The sequence below is a fragment of the Aspergillus tubingensis genome, assembly GCF_013340325.1.
Source record: "Aspergillus tubingensis WU-2223L DNA, scaffold_8, whole genome shotgun sequence".
Taxonomy (NCBI): domain Eukaryota; kingdom Fungi; phylum Ascomycota; class Eurotiomycetes; order Eurotiales; family Aspergillaceae; genus Aspergillus; species Aspergillus tubingensis.
Window position 1 is genome coordinate 4,436,982 of NW_023336282.1, and position 22,413 is coordinate 4,459,394.

General features: G+C 47.6%; 8 protein-coding genes across 8 annotated transcripts; 4 read left to right on the forward strand and 4 right to left on the reverse strand.

The window, feature by feature from the left end:
* Window positions 1–1,570: 1,570 nt before the first annotated feature.
* On the forward strand, window positions 1,571–3,154 carry AtWU_07759 (sugar transporter; the record flags this gene model as incomplete). The annotated part of the gene is made up of 2 exons (XM_035502868.1): window positions 1,571–2,817; window positions 2,881–3,154. 2 exons carry the CDS (start codon window positions 1,571–1,573, stop codon window positions 3,152–3,154), a joined length of 1,521 nt encoding a protein of 506 aa, XP_035358761.1.
* A 1,529-nt stretch (window positions 3,155–4,683) lies between these two features.
* On the forward strand, window positions 4,684–8,265 carry AtWU_07760 (glycoside hydrolase family 35 protein; the record flags this gene model as incomplete). Its single annotated transcript, XM_035502869.1, has 11 exons — window positions 4,684–4,823; window positions 4,878–4,926; window positions 4,988–5,031; window positions 5,084–5,225; window positions 5,293–5,445; window positions 5,506–5,892; window positions 5,968–6,082; window positions 6,141–6,177; window positions 6,230–6,356; window positions 6,406–7,950; window positions 8,023–8,265. 11 exons carry the CDS (start codon window positions 4,684–4,686, stop codon window positions 8,263–8,265), a joined length of 2,982 nt encoding a protein of 993 aa, XP_035358762.1.
* Window positions 8,266–8,502: 237 nt separating this feature from the next.
* AtWU_07761 (ATPase associated with various cellular activities (AAA) family protein) lies at window positions 8,503–9,456 on the reverse strand (the record flags this gene model as incomplete). The annotated part of the gene is made up of 1 exon (XM_035502870.1): window positions 8,503–9,456. One exon carries the CDS (start codon window positions 9,454–9,456, stop codon window positions 8,503–8,505), a length of 954 nt encoding a protein of 317 aa, XP_035358763.1.
* Window positions 9,457–11,512: 2,056 nt separating this feature from the next.
* Window positions 11,513–12,478, reverse strand: AtWU_07762 (FAD linked oxidase; the record flags this gene model as incomplete). Its single annotated transcript, XM_035502871.1, has 1 exon — window positions 11,513–12,478. One exon carries the CDS (start codon window positions 12,476–12,478, stop codon window positions 11,513–11,515), a length of 966 nt encoding a protein of 321 aa, XP_035358764.1.
* Window positions 12,479–12,631: 153 nt separating this feature from the next.
* On the reverse strand, window positions 12,632–13,297 carry AtWU_07763 (FAD-binding oxidoreductase; the record flags this gene model as incomplete). Its single annotated transcript, XM_035502872.1, has 1 exon — window positions 12,632–13,297. One exon carries the CDS (start codon window positions 13,295–13,297, stop codon window positions 12,632–12,634), a length of 666 nt encoding a protein of 221 aa, XP_035358765.1.
* A 728-nt stretch (window positions 13,298–14,025) lies between these two features.
* On the reverse strand, window positions 14,026–14,632 carry AtWU_07764 (pheromone response protein; the record flags this gene model as incomplete). The annotated part of the gene is made up of 4 exons (XM_035502873.1): window positions 14,026–14,083; window positions 14,193–14,251; window positions 14,296–14,525; window positions 14,581–14,632. The coding sequence occupies 4 exons, from the start codon at window positions 14,630–14,632 to the stop codon at window positions 14,026–14,028; spliced, it is 399 nt and encodes a 132-aa protein (XP_035358766.1).
* A 1,368-nt stretch (window positions 14,633–16,000) lies between these two features.
* Window positions 16,001–18,364, forward strand: AtWU_07765 (uncharacterized protein; the record flags this gene model as incomplete). The annotated part of the gene is made up of 4 exons (XM_035502874.1): window positions 16,001–16,064; window positions 16,125–16,389; window positions 16,465–18,219; window positions 18,283–18,364. 4 exons carry the CDS (start codon window positions 16,001–16,003, stop codon window positions 18,362–18,364), a joined length of 2,166 nt encoding a protein of 721 aa, XP_035358767.1.
* Window positions 18,365–20,669: 2,305 nt separating this feature from the next.
* Window positions 20,670–21,996, forward strand: AtWU_07766 (HNH nuclease; the record flags this gene model as incomplete). Its single annotated transcript, XM_035502875.1, has 3 exons — window positions 20,670–21,024; window positions 21,096–21,400; window positions 21,451–21,996. 3 exons carry the CDS (start codon window positions 20,670–20,672, stop codon window positions 21,994–21,996), a joined length of 1,206 nt encoding a protein of 401 aa, XP_035358768.1.
* Between the last annotated feature and the right edge of the window lie 417 nt (window positions 21,997–22,413).

The following is a 22,413-nucleotide window of genomic DNA, read 5'->3' on the forward strand; positions in this document are numbered from 1 at the left end:
TTGGCGTTTCTGAACTGGCTTTTCGAGTCCGGGTGATGGAGGGCCTCACCATGCACGATGACATTCTACCGGAACCTTATGTTCGGGACTGGCTATGGCGACAATGAGAAAAATGGGATACTACACATGACCTTAACTTTACAAGGGAGAGCTTGCTGACTCGAAAGTTTACTCCGGACAAGATAAGTAATAAAGCGGACAGCTTATACGCCCTGTGAAATAAGCAATTCCGCGGCACATCGGCAAAGTCAACTGGGTACTTGGTGGGCGCGCGATTATTAAATGCCTCGGTGGCGTTGGGTCATTCGACGGTAGGGAGAGTGCCACGCCGACAACAAGCAAGCTAAGCATTTCCAGACTCCATTGGAAAATCTCCGGGACAAGAAGGAGATCAAAATCTGACTTCCCGATCGGACCACTCGACTTGCCTTGCGCTCCAGTTGCCCGGCTTGGCTGGTAGTAATGCTTTTCCCACACTGGTGGGGAAAGTCCCGTGGAGTCACGCGGCCCCCCCAAATTCCAACATCAGCGCGCCATGACATCTTCCCTCCCATGGCCTGACCGCTCAGATGCCTTCCCAGCTCACCTCTCTCTGCTTTTTCTTCATCCTGTCTTCTTTCACTAGGCCCCCTCGGATGCATCGAGGACTAATTGTGACTGGGTAAGTCCTCTGCCAGACTCTACTAGTTTATGATTTCATCCCGCGTCCGGTGTAATAACCTTAGTATAGCCGCTTCCCAATCAGTCGCCCAAGTTGGGATTTCTTTCAGACTGGGGTGGTGGGCCTAGGGCTCGGACAACATCCGTTGCTCGCACCCCTCGGATAATGGATTCCAATTTCTAAGACACAATACAGTCAGTAACGTGGGCCTGGCCTGTATCGAAGTGCCTGGACGCGGGGCTAAAGCCTGGGGTGCTTATTGCGGAGATAATAGGAACCACGGTTGGCGTGCCCCAGGACAAACTGGGGCTCTAATTGGTGGCCGGGTAGCGACTGGAGCTAGACTAACAACCACCCCGGCTGTTGGAGAGTCGCCGCGCTAGCACCAAGACCAATCAGCGAGTGCTTTGCATAAGATCCAGCCATGTGGCGACTGGTGGGATATCAGACACGTTACAAAGCCGTACACCGTACGGCCCAGGTCAGCCCGAGCATACCACTACCCCGGTGAGAAGCTGTGGTATCTTTCTCTCTCGGCCCTGGTCCCCCGTGCGGAGTATTTTGTACTAACCAGGGGGTCCGCTATGTGACTCGCACATCGGCATCCGCCTTTCACTTGCATGCGGGCCCACGGCAGGCCTCTGGACGTCATCTCGACCAGCTCGGTCGGCAGCAGTCCGGTCTCCATTGACCGGAGAGGCGGATTGATCATCAGCCCATGTAGAGCTTACAGAAACCCCTCGACTGATTGCTTTCGGGCTAGCTGTTGGCCTGTTTCTTTTTCTATGAGCAAGCCCCCGGACTTGAAAATGGCTGTTTCTCTCTCCCTCCATTCTCCTTTCCCCTTTTCTACCTTCTGCTGCCTTTCCTGCAAAGCCAAAGTCCTTGTGGTACAGGCAATTCGGCACAATGCAGGGCCAAGCACTTCGTTATGCCCAGATCTTCTTAGTCGCTTGTCCTTCCTTTATCCTTTTCGGTTACAATCAGTCCGGTGTCGGAGGACTCGATGACTTCCCCTCCTGGGTGAGGGTATTCCCGGAGATTGACACAGTCAACACTACTGGGGCCCAAGAGTCTCACAATGCCACCGTTCAAGGAGCCGTGGTTGCGTCGTACACAATAGGAGCCCTCTTCGGGTCCCTGATCTGTACAATGATCGGTGACATGCTTGGACGTCGCCGATCGATCTTTTCTGGCGCACTCATTGCATTGATCGGTCAGATACTGGAATGCACCGCCTACTCTCTAGCTCAATTCGTCGTTGGGAGAGTGATTTTGGGTTTTGGTGTTGGCATGCTCAGTGCGACTGTACCTGTCTGGCAATCCGAGTGCGCGCCTGCCGCCCAGCGAGGACGGAACGTGGTGTTGACAGGCATGTTCATCGCGTTTGGTTTCGCTTTGACGCAATGGGTGAATTTCGGTTTCTACCACATGGAGAATTCTCCTGCCTCATGGAGAGCATCACTTGCCATCCCCGCCTTGTTTTCGTTCATAATCATGGGCAGCATCTTCTTCCTTCCAGAGTCGCCGCGTTGGCTCGTCATGAAGAACAAATCTGACGTGGCACAATTTACTTTAGCGTCTCTGAGAGGACAAGAAGTAGACTCGTTGGAGGTTGTCGCAGAGCTACGGGCTTATGAGCTTTCTCTGGAGGAATCCTCGAACAACTCACTCAAGCTCCGAGACATTTTCACTATGGGAGAAGAGAAGCTCCTGTACAGGTTTATCCTATGTGTCACTCTCCAATTCTTCCAGCAAATGACTGGTGGAACTCTGATCTCGGTCTACATTCCTCTTATCTTCCAAACAGATCTTGGACTCGGTACAAGTGTGTCGAAGATCCTTGCGGCATGCGCGTTGACCTGGAAATTCCTGTGCTGTTTTGTGGGCTTCGCCATCATTGACCGCATGGGACGACGCACAGCGTTTATGGTCAGTGGCGGTGGCATGGGCATGTGCATGCTGGCATTGGCGGTCTCCAATTCCTTCTCCAATAACCATACCGCATCCATTATCTCCGCCCTTTTCATTTTCATTTATAACTTCTTCCTTCCGATCGGCTTCTTGGGCGCCAACTTCCTTTACCCAGCCGAGGTTGCTCCTGCGCGTCTTCGTGTCGCCATGCAAGCGATTTCGATTGCCAATCAATGGCTCTGGTACGGCTCTCACTCATAATTATTCAATTGCCTTCCAACTTATACTAACTCTCTCTCCTTCAGGATGTTTGTCGTCGCAATGATCACGCCCGTCGCCATTGACAACATCGGCTATCGCTACTATATCGTCTACGCCATCATCGGTGGCATTATTCCTCCCATAATCTACCTGTTCTACCCAGAAACAAAGGGCCGGTCCCTTGAAGAAGTCGACGAGATCTTCCGTGACGCACCCACCATCTTCTCTGCGGTGTCGATGTCGAAGCACAAGCCCATGGGAGATAGGGCCATGGAGCGCGTCATGGAAGAGAAGGCAACTGTGGAAGAAATAGAGTAAAAGCATAGAAGGATAAACTTGGATGAACTTATGAGCGTTATGTGTCTTAGATAGACATAGATCTACACTGCCATGATACATGTCTGCTAGTTTTTATATATGGCTTTGGTAGCTACCTTGCTATTTGTGTATTACCTCCATGAATGTCAAAGGCGCTTCAGGACTTTGAAGAATATCAAATCAGTGCCCAGCAAACTGGTACCATGTTATGAGTCCACAGGCGACATCCTAGTCCCGTGACATACAGTCACATGTTGAATACCTGTAACCGGATGCTCAGCCGAAATCAACAACTATGTAAAACCAAATATTGTTCATAGCAGGACATTTTACAAAGAGACAGATATCACTCTTTTCAATTCTGAGTCTTATTGGACCAATTGCATACAAAAGATACTCCATTCTATGGCATGGCTTCAACAGGATCATTCACATCAGCGCAAGAACATTTGATCTCGCTTACAAGCGCATCTTCTGCCTTTTTCTATGTGAACATCGTCGATACGGGTATTGGCACACCGATCATCTGTGCACTGGACCAGCGGCGTCTCAGTCTCTCTGTGAGCATATTGCCAGGCATCAACAGGGGTAGAGGGTGGCATAGATGCTGCGGTCGGGCTCCCCGTGAGTAAGAGATGAACACAACTAATCCCATAGACGGTGCGGTTTGATTTGAAGAATCAGCTTCATAGATTTATCACACTTTCGTCTCTTGAAGAGAAAGAACATGAATAAGCAGACGAATGGGGCATACTCTGTGATGAGCACAATTAGAGTGCTATGCATATCAACTCGATAAGCAGAGCGATTGGTGGTGATGAGCACACGGTTGGCTTGATATGTCGTGTTCTTGATGACGGTATTGCCGTTCTTAGCACCATTTATAAGCTTGAAGGATGACTAGGATGTCGTCGAGAGAAGCATCATCTTTGGCTACAACCGCGCATTGCTTCGAGTGAGAGCAGATGGAAAGGCTGTTGTGAGTGTCCATTCTGAATTGTTGAGAAAGACTGGGAGAATGGACATTAGTAAGACTATTAATGATCATTTAAGAGATCTGAACATGTCTACTGCAGGCTTTCACAAAGTGCATTGTACGCAAGACTGTCATGACTTACGCAACATAACAGAAACTTTCGGTCTCCTCTACACCGAGTCTGTTGACACATACCATTAGGCTACAATATTGTTTGTGCATTAATTTCATATACTGTCTCCTGCCCTACAGGACCCTGAACCTCCACAAGCTTGAACTCTCACTAACACACTGCAGATCGTGCGGGGTCCGCAACTTATTGAATGCTCAATTGGTGGAAATGTGTTCATCCCATCTGCAGGGTCTCTGCTTACCATGCATAAAAGTGGAGAAGTCTATCTACGCATGACAATATCGGGTTATTTCTGAAGCACTGAACTTCGCTGTTGGGATCTCATATTTAAGATAAGGAAGGCATCGTGATCCGCTTCATACTGTTTTGGGACTTCAGTTTCATCAGTTAACAAAGTCTCTGTATACATGTTTGGCCAGGATGAGGCTCCTAGCGCTGCTGAAACTCGTGGTCGCTTTAGCAACCTTATGCCAGGCGTTGTCAGTATCGAACAGCTTAAATGGGGCTGTGACATGGGACGAATATAGCTTGATAGTCAATGGGGAAAGGGTTTTCATCAAGTATGTGGATTGTGCGCGGTACTGATTCCACGAGTGGCTAATCACTTTCATAAGTGCTGCTGAATTTCACTACCAGAGACTGCCCGTCCCTGAAATGTGGCTGGTGAGTCAGCATTATTCCTTTCATTCGGTCAGGTTCGAAGACTGAGGCTTCGTCAATCCAGGATGTGCTGCAAAAGCTCAAGGCGAATGGCTTCAACACAATTAGGTCAGTGATTTGCTTCTCTACTGGCTGGACATCCAAATAACCTCAGCTATAGTGTTTACTTCTTCTGGAGTTATCATTCTGCCTCCAGGGATGCATATGATTTTGAAACTGGGGCACATAACATACAGCGTCTTTTCGATATGGCCAAGGAGACAGGCCTATGGGTAATTGCCCGACCGGGTCCTTATGTCAACGTAAGCAGCCATAATCGATCAAAACCCGATATTACATAGAACAGACTGACTGATAGATCCCAAAAAGGCACAAACAAATGCGGGCGGTTTAGCTCTATGGGGCTCCGATGGCTCTATGGGAAAGCTGCGGACATCAGATGAGGCCTACCATAAAGCATGGCTTCCATATATGAGGAAAGTCGGACAAATAATTGCAGCGAACCAAATCACAAAGGGTGGCGTATGTGTACAGCCGTTTCCCTGGTGGCTAGAGTGTGGCATGCTAACCTGTAGCGTATAGCCCGTCATACTCTTCCAGGTAGAAAATGAGCTACGAGAGACCAGCCATAAACCCAACGATACTCTCGTTACGTATATGGAACAGCTTGAATCAGTTATTAGGGATGTGGGAATAACGGTTCCTACGACTCACAACGAACAAAGCACGAGATATATATCCTGGTCAAGGGATTACGAAAACGTTGGTGGCGCAGTCGACATTTATGGCTTTGACGACTACCCTGCAGGATTCCTTGTTGGGAACAAATGTGATGGAGGGACTGGCTTTGATGTAGTTCGAACTTACTATCAGTGGTTCATGAATTATGCATGGTCTGGTCCAATATACCTCGCCGAATTTGAGGGCGGGCGTACTTTGACTTGGGGTGCACCGCAAAACTATGATGATGTGGGTGGTCACTCAGTCGAGCATCAAAAACATCACAGCTATACATCGTCTACTTGAAAGTTAATAGTCACTTAGTGTCGAAGCGAGCACAGTACCACCTTTGTGGACATCTACTACAAGAACAACATTGGCCAGCGCGTAACGCTACAGAGTATATACGAAGGCTATGGGGGGACCAACTGGGGCCACTGTGAGTGGAATGCTTTGTTGCCAACAACATTTCCTACTAATGATTGAACACTCTACAGCTGCTTGCCCGGTGGCGTATACCAGCAATGACTATATGTAAACTCTCCTCATATTGAGTTGCTGAAGCTGTGGCTTACCATACGAACAGGACCCCCCTCCGAGAAACTCGCGAGCAATGGGCCAAGCTTTGGCAAACGAAGTTGATACAACTCTTCTCAGGATCAGCACTTGATTTACTCAAGACGAAGATGCATGGGAATGGATCGGGTTACAGTGTCAGGATTCCATCTGATCATTATATGCAAAATACTAATAAACTAGCAGCTCTCAACACCCGATGCTTATAGCTGGGTCTTGAAGAACCCAGATACCCAGTCAACCTTCACTGTGCTGCAGCAGAATGAAACTCCATCAACCGCTACCATCACCTTTTCAGCCTACTTGAACACCAGCCTTGGCAATGTGACTGTTCCAGGTATCCAGCTTGAAGGGCGCCAGAGCAAGATTCTAGTTACAGACTATAGGTTTGGTAACCAAACTCTGCTGTATTCGTCAGCAGATGTACTTACAAATGCCGTCTTGCCCCGCCACGACGTTCTAACTCTGTATCTGTGGGAAGGACAGACAGGCGAGTTTGCTCTAAGAACGTCGAAGAACTTGACGTTCGAGGTATACGGTGCGTCTACCGTATCGTCCACGCTTCATCATGGTTACCAGAAGATTAGGTACACACAGTCTACCGGTTCTACTGTCCTTCGCTTTTCAAATGGGGTCATTGTTCTATTGCTTGATCAACCTACAGCATGGCATTTCTGGGCTCCGTCAACATCAAAGTACCCGTCTCCTAGACCAGACCAGAAGCTTTTCATCCTCGGCCCGTACCTAGTCAGGTCTGCATCAGTCAATAACGAAGTGCTTCAAGTGTCTGGAGACAACAACGGAACCACGACGTTGGAAGGTTTCATCGGCAGCGTGCCCATCAAGGCAATCGAATGGAACGGTCAGCTGCTCACAGCAACCAAGACGCCCTATGGCTCCTACACAGCCCAAATACCCGGTACAGAAAACCGATCAGTAACACTTCCACCTTTGAATCACTGGCACTCAGCAGAATCCCTCCCTGAAATCCAGCCAGATTTTGACGACTCCAGATGGACGGTCGCAAACAAGAATAGTACCCTCAGTCCTATAGCACCTCTTACCCTGCCAGTCCTGTTTAGCTCCGACTATGGTTTCTACGCCGGTGCTAAAATATACCGTGGCTACTTTGACGGCATCGAACACACCGCAGTCAACATTACCGCCTCTGGAGGCCTTGCGTTCGGATGGAACGCATGGCTGAACGGGCATCTCATCGGGGGCCACCCTGGCGACCCCGATCTATCAGCCACCAATATGACTTTAGCGCTTCCGGCGTCCCATCTCAAGACGAGGAACAATGTCATCACAGTCTTAGTTGACTACCATGGCCACGATGAAACTGACATCCCCAACGGTGCTGAGAATCCTAGGGGTATTCTCGGTGCGTACCTCCTTCCAGGAGGTACACGAACAGCGACCGGGTTTCAACTATGGAAGATTCAAGGTAATGCTGGCGGTTCGAAGAATATCGACCCAGTCCGTGGACCCATGAATGAGGGTGGCCTCTATGCTGAACGACTAGGCTGGTTCCTCCCTGGCTTTCCGGCTTCAAATGACAAGGGGTTCAAGAGTACTTCCAGTCCGTTAGACGGCATCTCAAAATCGGGTGTCCGCTTCTATGTCACCACTTTCGACCTTGATATCGACAGTGATCTAGACGCACCCATTGGTGTTTCTCTCTCAGCACCAAATGGCACCATAGCACGTGTAATGCTTTGGGTCAATGGGGTAAGTATTTGTTTCAGTTTACTACATAGTATGCACTGATAATATGCTGACATTCGTTTACCATGTTAAAAGTATCAATACGGAAAATATGTCCCTCACATTGGTCCGCAGACGAAGTTTCCTATCCCTCCGGGAATCATCAACAACCGGGGTCAGAATACATTAGCCTTGAGTGTGTGGGCGCAAACAGATGCCGGTGCAAAGCTCGACACTGTGGAGCTGTTCACTTACGGGTTGTATCAAACAGACTTTCAGTTTGATAAGGACTGGAGTTATTTGCAGCCGAGGTGGGAGGATAGAAGCATGTATTCTTAGATCCTTTAGAGGGAGATTCAGGCATTGTGTTTGGATGTTAGCTGGCTATAGATACAGTTACACACGCATACCATACTATGGGCTGTGTAGTTCAGGCATTAAACCTTCCACCATACTTAACATGGGTCATCTTTCCCCACCTATTTCAATCTCATCGCTCCTTCCATCCATTAACAGTTTCCCCGCCAAGAAACATTCCCAACAAAAGACAAACATCCTTAATACAATCCTTTCAATCTATTTATCCTTGTTGCATCCCTCCTCTGGCACGCCCTTTCCCGCAAATCGAGCAAAAATCGTCATAATGAACCGCAACTCCAGAAGATCCCAGCTCGGCAGTGGCAGTCTCTCCGGATCAGGAGTTGTCAGAGTGATCCAATCCCCAGATTTCAAATCCTTGAGTTCCTCCGATTCCAATCCAACCAATTTGACCGTGGTCCCCTTTCTGATGCGAGGGGGCTTGCTGAAAACACAGATTTTGTCGCTCCAGCAATGATCCTGCAAAGGTAACCAGAAAATTTGCACCTGAAGTTCCCTGAGACGCTCCCTATGGTCTGGATGGGGTCGGAGCACAAAGTCGCCCCATTCCCAATACTTTCGCAGTACCGGACTCAATAAGATATAATTCTGAATAGTCTCTACCGCCTCAATATGTGGATGATTGGGAAACAATGGCAGCTTCCATCTCTGTCTTGTCTCAAATCTCCACCATCCGAGAAGGTCGAACCAACAAAAATTACAACCAAATCCTGGAAGTGGGTGGCTTGGACAGATATCACAAAGCATAGAAGTTGAGTGAGATGTAATAACACATTTGTCGGCGTCTCTTTCTCGGACTTTGGCCATGATAGTGGAGCTCAAATCATCGTCGCTGTCTGATTCTATGGTGTTGTTCTTTTCATCCACTGAGCCGTCATAGATATTTGCCATGGATAGCTCTCCAGTATTGGTCCACCCTCTCAGAAGGTCCATTTCACTAAAAGATTCACGGTACTTGTGGCCGTAAGCTGCGTACAACCATATATATTCCTCAAGGAATTCCATCTCGCAGACCAGTAAAATAGCCCAGGTACAGCGTGGCACCTGCTCCTTCTCGTCATTGCCAGGCTCCTGGAAGGCTTTTTTGAGAAGGGCAAGACGTTTACTCGTCCGGAAAGTGAGACTGCTTTTGTTTTCCTGCAACTGATCCATAGTGACCCTGTTTGTTTGGATTGATAAAGATGTAAATCTGGTACGGCTTGTTTAGTCAAGAAATGTCAGTGTTAAGCTAATTTTCGTGATTTTTGAAGGAGCTCCAGTTCACCCACCTAGCAACGCACTGGGACAGGGTATTATCAAAACCTCTTTGCGGTGTAGATGGAGGAGAAAGAATAACAGGCGAAGTTGGAGATTGAATGATGCTGTAAGTAATGATTTGACCTGTGAGCAGCAGCTATCGACTAACGACATATACGGAAGTCAGAAGAGTTTACACGGAGCCAAAGCAGGATATTCACTGTTTTCTGAACATTCACCATAGCCAGGTCTCTCAACACCTCTAATTTTTCCAAGGGCAGTGACATTCACTCCCATGTCCACCCCACTATATATGTGGGATTGTATGAATTTGGGAGTCCGCGGGTATCTCCGGGTACTAATAATGGCCTTATGGTATTGTTTGATGATTTTCCTAGTTCACTGATTACAGGCGTATAATCACTAGTGTCTTCTGTATTTGTGGAAATAGCCACAGATCTTGCATATTTTGACATCGTCATATAGTGTACGTTCATTCTTGTCGGAAATCTTGGGTTGTTTTCTTTTTCTACTTTCTTTCTCTCCCCAGAGCTCTCATTTTGAGTCAGTGTACGGCACTAACTGAAAAATATGTCTGGTAGATTATATCATATTATTATTCAAGAACTATTGAAGACGGCCAATTGGACATATATTTGAAAACAAGACGAGGAACGCAATCTGACATGTAATCCTTCAACCAAGAAGTAGGTTCACAGTCTCCCAAGTACCAATTTTGTTTTCACGTTATTATTGACAATCAAAGTGTTGGTATCAAAAGCGTCGCAGCGCAGTGGGCACAACAAGTCCCGAATGCCGTGTTACATGCCACTATAGAGGCAGGTGCTGTAGCACCGAGTGTAGCACCCCAGGTATAGCCTGCCGCTGAGTAACAGGCCATTACAACAGCTGCGCAACCAGCTTGACAGATACCGTAGCCCACGGGGCCTGCATAGGCATAGCTGGCAAGAATGAGGATGGTAGTAATAGCCAGATATAGGTTCTTCATGGTGTGGATATAGTATGAAGATTGATTTAGGATGGTGATGTCTTCGAGGACAAAACTGCAAGCCCAAGCAGTATATTTAACTTCTGAAAAGGGCGCCAGACCTAAGTAAAGATGATGTAACTACTCAAATTGTGTGGTTATACCAAACTATATTTACGAAAGCCACCATCGTTCTTTGGGCGGCGCTTCGGCAGTAGACCCAGGTAGCGCTGTCTCTGTAGCCCCCCAGTTAATTCTGAATTCCACGCGCATAGAAGAATGTTGATGAGAGTTTAGTGGATATATATATAGATTAGCATGTTGTTCCTAGCAGTATTAAAGTAAAATAAGACAGAAAGACCCTAAATGAAGACAATAGTACATAAACAGATCATATTTGATAGGGGTGGAGAAATACGAGCTCCCAGAATCTATCTCGATTATTATCTACACTCTATATCTGGGCAGAAAACTAATCTCTGACCGCTCCACACACCGCCACAAGCGGCAGAACCTAGTCGACCTCGTTGGAAAAACCCCGGATTTAAGCGGATTTAAGACTTTACAGTCCGCGAACAAGTGCTTGGAAAACTGTAAACTTTTTGACCGCTTTCTGCGAGGTGGCAGAAAATGTCGCTGCTACTAAGTCCCGAACTGCTGTACTCTGCTTTTGGCAGGCTTCATCCAGAACTGACATCGATGTGCTAAGATCGATAATTAATGTCGAGTTTGATGCTCGTTGTTATTTGTCATCGGCCTTTTACAGTGTTTGAACGCGATAGCCTACTTCATGAAGGTGAAGTTCTCCTACTATGTGGATGATATTTCAAAATTTATATATCGTTCTAAATACATACTGGGCGCGGTGTGAGAATATTCTAACAATAAATCACTGAAAATCGAAAAACAGTTGATATCACTGGAGACTCTAGTACTCAAACCTATTTCCCTTGCGTAGCTCTAGAAAGTAAGGATTTAAGCTCCCTATGATTTTAATCTAGAAACAAGACCGAGGATGTATCGCTTCAAAGACACCGCAGGACAACGCCCACTGTGAAGACCGCCGTATCCCAGATCGCTTACTGACTGAGCGGGCGCATCTTGAGGGAATGGCTTTTCAGTCCGCGTGGTACCCTTTTCGATATCTTCGAGGAAATCTTTCTTCTCATCCAATTCCGGCAGATGGACTGCAGCAGTGCGTGATGGTACAGCAGTTATTTGTGGATGGTCGCTCTGGGGTTTTCGAATACTCTGCTGAAACTCGAAGAATTCTTCAGGGTCATAGATTTCCTTCACCTGCCGGAGTCGTTCATAGTTGGTATCGTAATATGCATCCCACCAGCCACTTAATGTATTGTCGATGAAGTTCACATACGCCGCTTTCCCTCCAATGGCATATTTCGTTAGCTCGTCCCGGAGTCTTTGGACTTCTCGAATCATTTCCTTCTCCTTATCCTCATTATCCCAGCTTGCTTTCATGGAAAGTGCGTACTCCCCGGTGCGCCAGGGAAAGGCTGTTTCGTCTGGCTTCTTTTGGCTAGTTTGTTCCCCAATATGATCCCAAAGAACGTGACACCTCCCATTTTCGCTTTCTAGCACATGTCCTTTCTTTGTTATCATCCAATCGGTGATGAGATTGACAACATGTTCTGTCATTCTACCCTTTTCAATGATAACAGAGGAGTGGTGTTGATGGACTTGAGAATGGTTGGAAAACGCCTCACCTCCAACTTCCCAGTCATAGAATTTCATTTCTTTGAGTGTGTTCACATCTGGTTTACCACGCAAAATCTTGGCCAACTCGCTGTCGCAATCATTCTTTCCGCCGTTGTACATGATCGTAATCTCTGCCCAGAGCCTTTTCTCCTTGGTCTCGCGGTCTCTCCGGTATCGCCAAAGCGCGTCGCCGCATAGCGCTGGGGGAAGAGGGGTTTGATCCCAGTTTTTCATGGTGTCAATGAATTTCTTCCTTGACCTCGTGTCTTCGACTGACCATCCTAGTGTACCACAAGTCACCATACCTTCGGGATGATTGAGCGTATGGACCTTCAAGAAGAACCCGGTTGCGACGCCAAAATTACCGCCCCCTCCGCCACGGAGTGCCTAGAAGAGATCTGGATGATTATCTGCACTCACGATACACAGTTCTCCATTCGCTTTGACGATCTCTATCGCTTCGATGTTGTCGATACCCAGCCCGTACGAGCGAGAGAAGGGGCTTATACCACCTCCAAGTAAGAAACCACTCACGCCGACAGTTGGACACTGGCCACCCACGACGACAAGACGAGGATCTCTATCATGCAGCTCTTTGTATACGTCCCTCCACAGCGCACCACCAGACACGTAGATTATGTCATGATTAGGTTGGATGACTACTTTGTTCAACATTCGCATATCAAGAACGATACCATTGTCGTTCAAACAGTGCGCAGCGTTCGAGTGTCCACCACTTCGGATGGTCAACTTCAATCCCTCTTGAACGCAGAATCGGACTGTTGCCACGACATCCCATGCCGTTACTGCATGCACAACAGCAGCAGGTCTCTTCAGACGGTAGCGGAGATTTCTAACCGAGACTGAGTATCTGTAGCCCTGTGACCTGGGAAACAGCACCGAGCCTCGGTGTAGCCTTGACAAAAGAGGCACGACTTTTCTCCGAGCTTCATCCGCTTCTCGTTGGGAAGCTTCGTCTTCAAGCAACGCAAGGTCCACCTGATGCTGAATCTCGGGGTCTTTCCATCGAGGATGGGTTCCGATATCTCCCATGTTGATTGCCCTTTTGTACGCGTCTCGGGCTGCAGATTTCGAACGGGAAAGTGGAGGTCACAAATTCTTCGAAATCCGACTAAATAGTAACGTCCTGAGATGCGTAATATTCGATGACTTTGATGTTTCTTTCTTAAGAATGAGTAGGAAAGATGGGAGGCCATTCTTAAAGAACAAACAAAGACCAACGAGTACACCTTCTTTATATATCTCTTAGATGTTGCCGTGGACAGCGGGGAGGATAGGGTGATAATGTTCGATCCGATCCTCCATGGAATCAGTGACCCTTGCTAATTCACATAGACTCAATGAGGAAAGGTAAATGACGAAACCAGTGGCTCATGCGTTGCCATGAGATTTGACTTCTTCTCAACGGCTCCTCATCATCCCACTCTGCATGGTGTGCTGTTAAGAGACACGGCTACGTGTAAAGCGTTCATGTTTTCTATACTGCGTGTTTTCCGTACGCGGCCTCCGCTCGCCCGCTTCCTAGGACGTTCTATCGGGTCTGTATCGGTAAGTGGCCTGTAAGACTCCCTAGTTATCTTCGTCATAGTTTGCCATACCCAGTCTGAGTTTTCAATCACTTGTACCGAATATGGTAAGTTAACTCCAGCGTTGCGTGCAGGATGGTGTCAAGAGCTATGTTCGGGATCTTGATTCTTCGTTATACTGCCATTGAAGCAAAGGGGGCGTATGATGTAAATGCTGAAAAGCCTACCATGGTGCTAGACGAGGTAGTTCAGGGCGGCCTTTGGGGTGTCTCGTACAAGACTCGACTCTGGCCTATCAGTCGCAATATTAGCACATCCAGCTAGCGATGAGATGGTCATTAACTTCCCGCTTGGCCGTAGAGGGGTGCATATGGCCCGATCAAGCAGTAGCGCTGCCATACCGTCGACGATGAAATGCTTCATCATAACCCGTTTTGGTATCTTGCAGGAGACTTTGCAACTGGTAGCCCGGCATTGAAGAGAATCACAGGGCAAATCTCATACTTGCTTTGAGCTATTCAAGAGCCACTGAGGCAGCGTTATCTCTATCCGATCAACTGTGACGAAGACCGAGAGGGACTGAAGCTTCACGCTAGCTGCTCCACCGCCACGAACCGCTGCGATCACGACCCTATTGGTTCGGGAGAGTACTTCCTCTACCAATGCTCTCTCGATAGCTGCTTGCAGATCTCTAGTGGCTTGATATATCTGGGCTAGCTTTACGTCATAGCGTTCTATAACATGCCATTCGAGTACACAAGAGGATAATGCGAGTGGTGAATTGCTCACCAGTATTTGCCGCGTTCACAACGCAGGACAACTTGCCCCTCAGTGTAGTCATTGCCGACTCTGTGATAAATAGTACCCAGGAGGATTATTCGGGAAGCACATGACTCCCATGCAGTTGGCATCGCGCAGATACGTTCCTCATTTTTTCAGCCCACCATCTCACTGTGGCTGTCAGTGCTTCACGGACTGGTATATGCAATCTAGAAGCCTTCCCCTTGTATATCACCGCACAAGAATCGCTTTTTGAGCGCAATACCTCGCGGCCTGGGTACTGTAAGCGGGGATCTTGTATTGTGGGGTTTCGCATACGCCAGGCTTGCATGATTCATTCGGGCAAAAAGTTTATTTAAAGGCCACACTGCCGACTCCACGTGTTTGTGTGCATAGTTTTGCTTAGCTGCAAATTCTGCAGGCAGCGCCCGTTCCCGCGCAGAACCTTCCTGTTTAGGAAGGTTCTGCAGGATCAAGAACTCTTTTTCGATCTATCTAGTTTCCCAGCTTGGACTGAGCAAGATTCACGTGGTGGCCGACGAGGTCGATCTTGTCTCAGACAATACCGAGTTTATTTGGTCAAGTGACTTCGAAGCTACGATGGCGTTTTCCATAGCGATGTTCTCGGATTCGCTGCTGGCGAAGGCAAGGTTATAGGGTCGTGAGTTTGGTCCGTTGCATGTGTGGGTCCGCGAGAGACTCTATACTGATTGCTATTGACAATGAAAGGAAAGGAAGGGGAAAAAAAAGGAAAAACGGAAAGGTCTTTGTTGAAATATTAATCTGGAAAGCAACCAGGAAGCTACCTACCCCTGTGAAAAAGGAGCCTAGTGAATTTAAAAGATTGGTTGCAATAATGATATCGGCCTACGGAAAATGATGATTTAGTTGCCTACGCCATAGTAGGGCGCAGCTTTATCCTTATATATTCCAGCGGTGGGCAAACTGGGTGACTTGAGCCACAATGCTTCTAATAATGCTTAAGGTAATGAACGCTTCTCCTCGTGGTGTGAGGGGATGGACATAGTACCTCTTGTTCTATTTGAAACATTAATCGATAACTGTACCCCTCTTCTATACTGACGTTAGAATAGTTTGGGAAGACTATTGTCGAGGTTGCTCTATATCCCTTCAGCAGATGGGGAATGACAGCCGCGAAGCTGCCAAAACTCGGCCCTTTGCGCTTTGTAACTTGACTCTAGACAAATCATGATTCACTCTTACCCAACTTCAAATAACCGCCCTGCATCGCCAGCCAACAAAAGCATCCCTGTCCGGTGAGTTGGCTTTGATCGGTCTGATATTGATCCGACTCGCAGCCTCGTGTTACCCCGCTCCGAAGTATCACTCCATAGCTGCATCTTTCAAATTCCAGATGGTTGCCATCCCGCGCTGTGTCAAAATACAAGATCGCCTTAATATCGATAAGATGAGGTTATACTGTGCGCTTTTTGTGCTACTGGCTGTTAGCGTATATAGTGCCGACGTTGAAGGTAAGTGCTCCCAACATCTTTTCACATCTTTGTCACTAATATGAGGACGTACTGCACAAGCGCTCTCAACCGCCGCTCTCGATCATGACGGACATGATCAATTCCTAACTCCTCAAAACAACTTTAATGGTTGGGTAAATCCTGAAGATCTCAAGCCCATGCCACAATGCGTAGCGCAGCAAGACCAGTCCACCTGGCTCGATACTATGACGAAATGTACTGCCAAACGGTGCACTTCCCATTTCGGCTTCATTTGCACCCATCACCAATGGTTGACTCATCTCGGCTGTCTCAGCGTTGCATTCTCCCCAGATGTTATTGCAAGGTATCTCCCCTACTGTGGCAGATCGATACTCGCCAAAGCGCAATTGTATTCATGGATTCGTGACATCACGGGTAGAGAGTGGCTTGTCGAGGTCGGCGACACAAATGAGCTCCAGAACCTTTCCCCAGCCTCACTAGCCGAGGGGTACTCAACTGTGGACGTTCTCAAGGCGGCGCCAGGATGCCTTACCGGCTCAGTCTGTTCATTTTCAAGGGAGCCTTTCCAGCAGGTAATGGCTTCCTGTGGCTTTACAAGCGCAAGTCATCACACAGGAAATGCTGCTCGGCCCTGGGAATATAACGAGCCCGTGCGATCCATGATCGCTCTTGATTCAGAGACAGTTGGCTATGACCTTGTCCAGCAGCACATAAAGGATGGCTACTACTTTGACAAGGGTTGCTTCTGCAGCGCCTTCGCTGTAGATTTTGAAGAGGAGCCTTGTTCGGATTCCGAACGCTTGGACTGGACGAAACAGCGCCTGTGGCTCAATGCAACCTGTGGATCAAAGTCCTTACCCGATAACTGGACGGATGCACTTATGACCACACAATTCGCGTTTATACCTCTCGACAATTGGCGTTGGCCCAAATGCGGCGCAGATATGCCAAAGGAGGTCACTGATCTTACAGATCAATGTGCAGCCGATGCGTGTAAGCTCGATTCTAGCGGATACTGCCAAGTCACACGTGCAGTTGACAGGAAATGCTTTTGCCAGCATATCAGCTATGATTCCTGTGAGGGTTCGTGCCAGATATTCGAAACCCGAATAGACTATATCAGATGGCTTCACGATCTTTGTGGTGGTATTCAGGACTGGCACGGTCTACCAAATAACTGGCGTCAGCTATCTGCGCCCACCTTGACCGAGATGATACCATGGCAATGGGCTCTTAAGCCCTCCAAGGCACCAGATATTACCCCTAATACTCAGCCTGGAGACATCGAAGCAACCGAAGCATGTCCCTCGAATCAGTGGAAATTTGGAAGCTTTGCTATTGTAAACAAAGCTACTTTCATCGCATTGCTTCTCTGTCAGAGGAAACGCATGCTTCAAAGCAAAAACATCAATTCAGTAGAACACTCACAGCCGATATATTGGGCTTTCAAGGGCATCCTCCTTGCCACTGTCCAGATCTTTGCTAACTTGGTCTGTTCTGTGCTGGTCCAGAAAGTTCCGGGCTATGAAGAGGTTCCCATAATCCAACTGCTGCTTCTCTGGAGTTCAATGCCTCGCCTTTCATGGCTGGCGATGTTCTTACTCGGTCTACAACAATTTGGGCCAAAGAGCCTGTCCGCGGCTGCGTCTCTGTTATTTGCGGAAATACTTCTTCAGTTCCTATCCGCATATTACTTCCTCGTGACAGTCTATTATGGCTATGAACACAACTTCTACCTCGGCACTGTAGAAATATGGGTACCTGCGAAAATCATGTACGCCGGAGCACTCATGTGGCTTTTCACCGTTATCATGGCATTTGCTGTATCAATTCGTGCGATGCGCAAGATGGAAAAGTCTCGTGGATCCGTTTTCACGTCTCTGGATATTTCCGAAGAAGGAATGCCGCCAATAATAGAATATCACAACATACGAACGGGAAGGATGTTTCATCCCGCGACCGGAAGGCCAAGGGCCCCGGAAGAAGCACCATTAATAAGGGATCAAAGCAATCGCACGAGCTATGACCCTCTCCTCGTCAAGCCTCGCCTGATCTCGCTACCCCACAAGCCACGGCTTGCGGAATTGTATGCGGCCACTACCATTTTCTTGCTTCTTCTTTGGATTGCACAGTTGCTCTTCTGGGGTGGGTTTATCGGTCTGAGTTCTGAAGAGTACGTATTTCCCGCATGCAGAATGTCAAATGTTGTCCATATCGACTAACAAGCTGTGTTTAGGTTCTGCCCCCCAATACTTGGTGTCCTCACAGCTGTGTGGTTGACTTCCTCGCTGGTGGGAACTATTATTGCTTTTCGTTAGCTATTCTTTTTTGGATCTAAGCTATGTGCCTTTCTCTCTTTCGCGCCAAGCAGCCTATATATAAGACACGAAGCTGTTCAAACTAAATTTTCAACTAACCTTACGTCTGAGTGATGAGGAGACCCCGGGTCAAGCGAAGGGCTTGTCAAGTCTAAGAGAACGGTTATCGACCGTTGCTTCTTTGTTAACGAGCTACCAGATATCGAACCATTGACTTCGTTCCTCCCACTCGTTTCGATTTAAGATTTCGTCCACGTAGACCCTCTGTAGATTTCATCAGTACAGACTTCCTATATTGGGAGGCGGGACTCACCTTCATAAGCCTGCGAGAATATGCATCTCCAATAATCTTCCAATGAGAGCCTTCCTGTCTCATTACAAAGCATCCAGAGCTTCCAGAAAGAATGCAGAGATAGTCACCAGCCCGAGTGTTTGGCACGCCCATTCCAATCAATCCATTGGCTGTTGCAAAAAATCGGCGGTTCAATGAGCGGCCCATGTTATTCAGGTATCTTGGAGAAAATTGCTCCCTTCCACTTGCTGACGCTGATTTGCACCAATTAACAAACTCCTGGTACTCTGAGGCCAGGGTCTCGTCAACGTCAAGGTCGAGACAAAGTCCGTTTATGCCACAGATAAATGCGCAGACCATTTGGAAGCAGACACAGCACACCTACGTAGAAGGTCAAGGTGATCTTCCAGCAGCCTTGCGCAAGCATCATGGTACGCCCCGTCCCGTGGCGGGGATATGGACATGCAGTGCTTGACTAGTATGCATGAGTTCATGCATGTCGCAGATCCCACTTATTTTCATCTATCTGTTCATTGGCTATATGTCGAGGCCACTCGCCGGTACTCTCGGGTGGTGAAGTGTACTGTAAATTCTTTTGTTATCGTTCACTAGCCATATTCTTTCGGCCCAACAGGTCTCGGATTTTCGTTCAAATGGCTTATTAACACATCCTACTTGCCAGATATGATCCTGTGTAAAAGATCATATGGTAACATATGCCAAAGTTCGGTGTTTCTGCTAGTCAAGCGAGAGACGATAGTTGCTACCTTGGGGAACTTCCATGCTCGATTGTCGGGATACTCCAGAATCACGACCTTCATACAATAGTATCTTTGTATTTCTTCTCCATCTTTTCTTTCCTCTTCTTCTTCCTTCTCTCTCTTATGTTCTGTCCTTCTTATTTTTGCAAATCCGGAGTTTTCTCATCGACATTCGGGCTTATCCACATGCACATAACTGAGCAAAGTTATTGGTTCACTCTGTAAACCTGGTAGTTCTAGGCAATAGCCGTGTAATAACCAACTATAGAGCGTAGTATTCTGGGTATAAATAGGCCAAGCTCCCGAGGCAGACTCAAATATGTATCTTACACCATTCTATATAGCTCTCCTGATCCCAAAAGACCCTTTTTTTAATCTCAGTCGCCCACCATGCTCCTTCCAATACCAACGCGGGTGTATTGATGAGAACACCAGTTTGGGTGGGCAAGCCATCAACGTTGCTTCGCGTACACATGGAAGTGTTCATGATCCTATTGGAATTGATTCGATTTTCAGCTCTCTGGTGGAAGTTGGGAGATGCTAAGTGTACGGAACCTTATGAGGAGCTCGTCCGCAAAGTAGGGCACAGCAGTGGGCTGGATTGTTCATGGTTTTGGGTAGCTCATTGTTCGAGATGTACGGATACTGCAGTGTTCACATACTAACTTACTATATATACGAAGTGCAAGAAACACCGCTACTTCTTGCAGAGAATCTTGGAAGATCTTTGGTAGAGGTTACAATTACGACTATGTTGTGAGATATTTCACAGCAAATGCTGTTGTAGGGAATCAGGAGTTTGAGGTTGCCGAACAGGGCCTATCCGAGCTATTTGGCTCTACAAGGCTACTTACTATAAACTACTACTATATATATATGTTTGCACACCCGCAACGCTAAAAAGTACAACATCAACGACTACCACCTGAAAAAGGGCTTACAATCTCTCAAGACGTCATGAAACACACAGCGTGTGCACCGGCCATACTCCAGGTATCAACCCACTCCTGTTGCACTCATATCAACCACAAATACTCTCATTCCCATCCAGTATCACCAGCACAATCAGTCGAATCTTATTGAATCTTCGATGGCCTGAAATGACTTGCATTGGTCCACGTGACTCGAGCATCAGTACTGTCCAATGTCAAACCTGTGCCACCATCCCCCTCCAAGGTATCGCAAACGAACAGCGAGGAAAACACTGTTACACTATATACACCACCTCATACCACCTGGATCCGCGTCAGACATGTCACAGCAACCTAGATTACTGGCTGACCAACGCCAGTCAGCGCTTACCATATTCCTTGCGCTCATCCAGCTCTACGGCCCGGGGCAGACTTCAGAGTACGGGTACAAACCTGCTTCTCTTGCTCTGGCTTTCTATGACTACTCTTTATGCGGAGATTCATTCTTGATGCTTTTCTTCTCATTCATATGCCATCTTCTGTGCTCCCAGACAGCTGGAACATGCGCCTCCGATATCACAGTCTATTTGCGCTACTTTGACGACCTCGAATCATGGAGTCAAGACAAGCTGGAAAACGCCAAGAACGCCATCGAGGACTTTGCGGAGCATATCATTCAACACCTGCTTCTCCCACGTTCGTTCTTCACTATCCGGGATTTGATACCATTGTTCAAGCTCAAGTACTGATTCAGGCGATATCAACAGTCAGGGTTTTATCGCTCGACATGCCACAGGCCACACATCCAGCTCAACCTTCTTCGCAATCCCCTACAACAGAGAGCTTAATACGACAACTATATGCTGTGGGAGCAAGCTGCCTGTTACGTGACAATCAGCAGTGTGTGATTTCTCACATACTTGCTGAGGCCGAACCACAAGACTGTGCGGATTACATGGATAACGACGAAACCCTTCTCCGCACTGAACCTACAGACCAGTTTGAGCCCATGGAAATCGCCCACATACTACCTCGCTCTCTGGCGACCATCACCGCTGATAACGCGGAACTGGTAAAGCTAATCTACGCTTACCCGTACTACATATTGACGAAGCCTTACAGAGTAACTCGCAGAATGCTACTCTCCAGCTTTTGGATATATTAGATCCCACGATGACCCGTTTCATCGAAAACGGGAAGCTCGATACCCTCGTCAACGCTCTAACCATGACGCATCATTACCGTCGACTATTCAACGCATTTCAGATATATTTTGAACCTACTGGTAATTTCCCTTACGAGTTTAAGATCCAGTCAACAGCGCCGACTTCGTCCTCTCTACATGATGATCCTTTGTTTCCGGTCGTCCGCACCCTAACCTTCGACTCGGACTATAGTAGTACCATTGACCTGCCGTCTCCTCAGTTGCTCGCTGTTCATCGTGCAATCGCGCGGATTATGGAGGTTAGCAATGCGGGACCATACGTGGAAGATACTCTTCGCGACATGGAGGAGGGCAATGTACGAGCAGATGGGCAGACGAATCTGCGAGTCATGATCAGGCTGTGGCTGGGTGGCTGGAGAGATAGATTGGCTGTTTTGATAGAGTGCTTGTCTCTGGCGTTTGGGTTCTGGGTATTACGTGAGATAGACAGACAGAATGATTGATTTATATGTTTGATGTTACATAGAGGAGATTAGATGGGGTCAGTCATGGATAGCTTTTGACGTCATTGAATGATCAGTAATTGTCTCTGAGGCTTGATTCGTTGTAGATGCTTATTGATGTTGGCAAAAGAAAAGCCAAAATTCAGGAAGAGTATACCGTAGCTCTTCCATTCCCACAACATAATATTATGTCTGGTCATGTGTCAGTCACCTGATGCTGCTCAATAGACCTCAGGATCTACCAAGATCGAGCAGCCCCCCCCCCCCCCCCAAACTTGAATATCCCACCTGTGGAACCCTTATGCCAAGTCCTCAAAACCATCCCATCATAGCTTGGTACTTGACCTACTTAAAAACATGAGCCAAACTCACACCGGTACCTCGCTGTCACTCTTCCAAGCATGCCAATCGGCCGTA